The sequence below is a fragment of the Arachis hypogaea genome, chromosome 9 (assembly GCF_003086295.3).
Source record: "Arachis hypogaea cultivar Tifrunner chromosome 9, arahy.Tifrunner.gnm2.J5K5, whole genome shotgun sequence".
NCBI lineage: Eukaryota > Viridiplantae > Streptophyta > Magnoliopsida > Fabales > Fabaceae > Arachis > Arachis hypogaea.
Window position 1 is genome coordinate 38,556,709 of NC_092044.1, and position 6,000 is coordinate 38,562,708.

Consider the following 6,000-nt stretch of genomic DNA (forward strand, 5'->3'; position numbering starts at 1 on the left):
GTATGTATACAGTGTTAGAGCTATCATAGTGAAAAATAATAAGAGTTATGAATTAACAAAGTTTTTATAAGTAATAAGGAACTGTAGAAAAATTAACATTAAATTAAGGAACTGCAGAATCATGAATTAATATTAAATTAATCATTAAACTCACATCAAGTTTATAAGTGCACCAAACAAAACTACTAAGATTTACAAGAACGGACATAAGATAGAAAGATGAAATCCCATACTAAAGTTTAGCTAATTAGCTTTTCCTTTTCTAAAGTAACAATTTGCATAATTCAAGAAGAGCACTAACTAGTTCATGATGTCACACAAAAAAATCAAAGAAATCAAGAGAAAATAAGAAATAGAGCATTCAAAAAAATCTAGTAGTTAAAGCAGTTCATTTTACATGTTGACTGTTAGTAAAATTAAAAAGAAATAAGAGATTTCAAAGTAAAAACTACAAATATCAATATGAGCATATAATCATTATGATAAATTGTAATAAAATAGAACACTAAAAACAAACAATTGTAATAATTTCAGCACAATAAATGCTAAGCAAAAACAGAAAAATTCCAGAAAAAAGAAAGTAAAACATTCAAATACTCACTATCGGTGTTGAGTTTGAAAAGAAGAAAAAGTCGCTGAAAGGAGATTGTGATTTGCACTTATAAAAGAGGAGAAGGGAAGGGACAGCGTGGGGACAGAAAATAGCGAATAGTGACCGGCGAATAACGGTAATGGTGATCGGTGAACGGTGGGCGAACGATGAATACAAAATAGTGAAGGTTGTGCTATTTTTTTTCTCTTTCCTTTTCTCTTCTCAGTGAGGGACCTAAAAAATTATAATAGTGGGACAAAAATAATATATTTGGAGTATGTTAGTTAGTCAAGTTTTTAATAAATATAATTAATACATTAAAAAATATATTAATTTATATTTAAAATATTTTTTTCTCATTTCAATGTTTTAGCATTTTTATGTGATATATTTATTATTAATACTAGTACCTTGTTAAGTATCTCATATCTATCAAATTATATTTTTATTGATTATTTTTTATATAATACAACAAAAAATTATAGTTTAATAATTAAAGAATATAATTCGAATTAACTAATTTTAAATTTTTATGAAAATTGTGTGAGAGACAAAAAAATTTGTAAAAAAAATAAAAATTTAAATCAAACCACCACAATTCTCTTAGCTTTATATATAAGTATAGATAAGATCATTTCTCTTTTTATATTATGCAAATATTTAAAGAATTTGTTAACATTTAATTGTAAAATTGATATTTTTTAACATTTATGAGAAAAACTTTTCGACAAAAATATATTATATGTTCGACTAAAACTAAATTAAATAAAATAATAAAAAATAAATAAGTAATTAATATATATATATATTATATTTAAAAAGCTACTAAATAATAAATACTAATAATCTTATTTATATTTGAAAAACTATATTTGATTTAGATAATTAGCTAATTGAATTATTATTTTTTGTTATTGTTTGTTTTAAATATATGTGATATAATAATTTTTATCATTGTATTAATATTTAATAACAATTTTTTTTTACACAACTTTTTTTTTTTAGAGTGTGGAGGGCAAATGAATTATAAGGATAGGATAATTATCTATAAACATATATACTTATTATTATTTTTTTTAGAAACTTAATGGAGGTCCCACACAAATCAACGTGGGTCCATCTTTGCCTCTTCTCTTCTCTTCTCTTTTTCAAATGGCTATGGAAAAAATAGAACATATACGAAGAAGGATTAGAAATATAGACTATAGTAAAATATTGAGTTAAAAATTAGTTGTATAAGTGTCAGTATTACTAAATAGAAACACTTAAAATAAGAGTCATAAAACAAGTATAACTATATTGTCAATTCGGTGAAGTGTTATTTTACCATCTGCCTCTTAAACTTTGCGTTATTTATATACAACAAAAAAAATCGTAGATTGAACTATGAAAGTTTGAACTTGTCTCATAAAATTAAGCTATTTATTTAAAAAATTCTCCATAGATGTCTTCCAGTGCTTGTTTAAATTCATCGCCGCTTTCTATCTACATCGCTAACACGTCTTTGCTGTCATGAAGCAATAGAAATAATCACTCATTGTTTACTTCACTGCCTTGAAATTAATGAAGAGTTCTCATGATATTTGGACATAATGAACTGCAGCAATGAGAATGTTTAATCCATTGAAAAATGTTGACCCAAATTCTCAATTACTTGCCATCATTTATTGGAACCGTTAGAAAGTTTACAACCAATTATTAGTCTTTGAAAACTCTATTTCAATGCCGTCTGCCATTCTTGCAAGCTCTGTCAAGCTGCTATGTGAAATTCAAAGAATTTCCATTTTAAGTCGCCGTCTCCATAAAGCAAACTCTTAATTTCATTCAATTCGACTTATTATTCTCTCTTCTTTTAGATTCTTCTTAGCTTTTGATCATACACTATTGGATGAATACCTCCAATGTATTATTTTAAAAAATTTTCATCTTTTATTATGTTGTCCTATTTTTGGACATTCTTGAATTTCATTTTTCAATAATTAATTAAATATAACATACTACATTTAGAAAAAAAAATATAAATTCCTCATTTTATATTTGGTAAAAGAAAATCATATATTTGTGCTTATAGTTTAAAAGATAGGAGTATTTTTGAAATAATTTAAGATAGAGCTTTTTAAAAATGACTTATACTTATCAAAATTAAAAAAATTAATATAACACCATATATTAATTAATATCTAAATCTAATTCTTACATTAATATCTATTATAATATTTTTAAATTTTAAAAACTACGCATTTGTTGTTGTTTGTAATTATTAAAAGTCATTTTTAATTTACCAAATGTAGATGTTATAACTTAAAAAAAAAAGTATCTTTTTAAAATTAGTTTTTATAAACTATTTTTGAAAAATAAAATTTTATCAAACCAAATTAAAGACTAAGTTATGGTAAATTAAAATTTCATTTCATGGTTTGTCAATCGGCAATGGATTTTCATCTTCTTTTCTAGAGATTAATTATATTGCACAGTAGTTTGCACTAAAACTTCTAGACCTTGTCAGCACATTATTTAATTATTTCTGCCTGTAAAATAGCTAGATCAGTTGTGGAATGTCTATAGGGTTTAAGGCTTTTAATTTTGTATCTATTTTTTAATATAGTATTTTTTATTAATTGGGTACAAATTCAAATGCAATCTTTGTCTAATTATTTTGTCCTATCCTCCCTAATTAATTAATATTTCTGCAGATTTGTGATTTCGGGCTCGCAAAATGGTTACCAGAACAGTGGACTCACTGCAACGTAACGAAAATTGGAGGCACATTTGGGTACTGAAACAAAAAGCTAGTAACATTAGAGTTAGCTAAGTTTCATGCATGTTCTAATAATATTGTTTATATATTTTTTCATTGAATTTTGGTAGGTATTTTGCACCTGAATATTGCATGCATGGCATAGTAGATGAGAAAACTGATATATTTTCTTTTGGGGTCTTACTTCTGGAGATCATAAGTGGGCGTCCAGCTTTGGATGATATGCAGAAAAGCCTTGTGCTGTGGGTAATATAAATCCTGTTTTTCTGCAAAATATTAAATGGATCAAATGTTTAGTAGATTGATGATTAGAAACTAAGAACAATTTTATGAACTAAATTATTAGTCTTAAAATTTTTAAATCCAAAATAAATCAAGTTTACAAGTATAAGAACAAAATTCAACATGTACCACAATGTAATTTGATATTATCTGATGAATTATAGGCCAAACCTTTGCTTGAAGCTAAGAATATTGAAGCACTTGTTGATCCTTCTCTTGATGATGATTATGATAAGGACCAAGTAGGTCATGTTGTTTTCACTGCATCAAAGTGTGTTGATCAGTCTCCTATTTTAAGGCCTTGCATGAGTGAGGTAATTAAGCAAGAAATTAATTTACGTAAGTCATGTTAATTTCATAAATAGATATTATAAACTTGACGGTTATTGTATATATATAGGTTGTGACACTACTAAGAGGTCATGATAAGTGTGACTTAGAATCAAGAAAAGGTCAAAGAAAGTCGCTTCAGAGAACATACTCAGAAGAGCTACTAGATGCACAAGAATACAACTCAACAAAATATCTTAGAGATCTCAATCGACATAGACAACTTGCCTTGGGTTCTTGTGAATCTTGATACGATACCTAACAACATATACACAATGTACTTTAAAACATTAATTATATGTGATGGTTAGATAATTAGTTTTGTAATTAATATACTAAAAAGATATATATACAAAATTTCAAAAGCTCTTCCGTATAATGTGTGAGGTATTCTATTAAAATTATGAAGTTCATGTAGAGTGTTAAAAGTGATTTATGAGATTGGCATTGTATACTAAAATTAATTCTTAGATTCAAATTGTATTAATTATGCCTTTAAAATTAGAAAAGTTTAATTATTCTATTAGTCTTTATGTTTTGTAAAATTTTTAATTAAGTCCTTATACTTTTTTTCTTTTAATTGAGTCTTGTACCAAATTTTATTTTTAATTTGGTCTCTATACTTTTTTTTCCTTTTATTTGGGTCCCTGCACCAAATTTTATTTTTTAATTGGATCCCTATATAATTAAACCAATTACTATTAAGAGGGACCTAATTGAAAAAAAATTTGGTGCAAGGATCCAATTAAAAGAAAAAAAACTATAGATATCTAATTGAAAATTTCGTAAAATTATAGCAACCAACAAAATAATTAAACCAATTAGTAAAACAATACCACTTTAGTAATTGACTCCTTTTTTGTCATTGACATGCTGATATGATTTAATGACTTAAACCGTTAGTAACACGTGTTGCATCATAATTTGACTATTTACAATTAATGACACATGATATGTTAATGTGGACAATTATGTCATGTGTCACAATATTATTTATCCATGTGTCAGTTTGTACCACATGCATGCCGTAATACTATTTGTCCACGTATTATTTGCCATGTCATTATTGCGGTTTGCACTAATTAGGTAACTTTGCACAAAGTAGCTCATTTTATTCACTACAGAAAAAATGGTGAATCCCATAAGATTTATCAGCGGAATAACACAAATAATCTACCGGTAAACATGTTATCGTTGGATTTATCGTCGGGGTTTAACTCTCGTCGATAATTAACTATCGTCGGATTTTTCAATCCGATGGTAATTACCGGCGGATTCTTTGACCAAAAAATATTTGGTTATTGGTGAAAATTTTTCGTCGATAATTTTGGGCTATACTATATTGTTTCACGCTAACATATAATCGGATTTTTCCAAATAAATCTGACCATAAATTCAATTTTTTTTAATGTAATTAATAGACAAATTCTAAAGAATGAAAATCAAATAAGGATTTTATTAAATATCAATTGTATGTACAGAATAAAAAGTCAAATAAATAAAATACAACCAAATAGAGCATAACAAAACTCTAATCAATACGGATCCTGATAGTCATCGTCATCCCCCTTGTCCTGCTGAGGCGGCGTCTAGGTAGTGATGTCAGTGTCCCTTCAGCAATACCATTGTCACCAACACACATTTGCTCGTGGTACAACGTCATCTGTTGATGTATTTGCTGAATCCGCTCTAGCTCCTGTCTAAGCTTCAACCTGAGGGAATTTGTGTCTGACATTCATGTGAGGGTCTTTTTATACCTCTCTTTAAACTGTTGCAGCTGCTGAGGGTGAAGGCTCTGGGTGAGATTTTGCACCTACTCCCTCAGATTGACGTTGTCTTTGGGATCGACAGGGCTAGTAGCAAAGGCAGATAAAGCCCTCAATGTGGAGGTGCGGAGGTTGTTGGCGAAGAACGATCCAAGCCCGTAGACGCGATTCTTGTACGACTTAGATGCAGTCTCGCGCTAAATCATATCAGGATCAATGATTGAATCAATGGAGTTATTGCCACCCTCTCTGTAAAACCCGGTTAATTAACG

The 6,000-nt window shown here is 27.9% G+C and overlaps 1 protein-coding gene across 1 annotated transcript in view; it reads left to right on the forward strand.

The window, feature by feature from the left end:
* The window catches only part of LOC112709107 (receptor-like cytosolic serine/threonine-protein kinase RBK2), a 29,581-nt gene extending 25,369 nt beyond the window's left edge, over window positions 1-4,212 (forward strand). Inside the window, exons 4-7 of the mRNA XM_029289009.2 lie at window positions 3,286-3,365; window positions 3,461-3,596; window positions 3,797-3,946; window positions 4,033-4,212. Coding sequence (XP_029144842.1) covers window positions 3,286-3,365; window positions 3,461-3,596; window positions 3,797-3,946; window positions 4,033-4,212 — 546 coding nt within the window. The remainder of the gene's footprint in view (window positions 1-3,285; window positions 3,366-3,460; window positions 3,597-3,796; window positions 3,947-4,032) is intronic.
* Window positions 4,213-6,000: the final 1,788 nt, after the last annotated feature.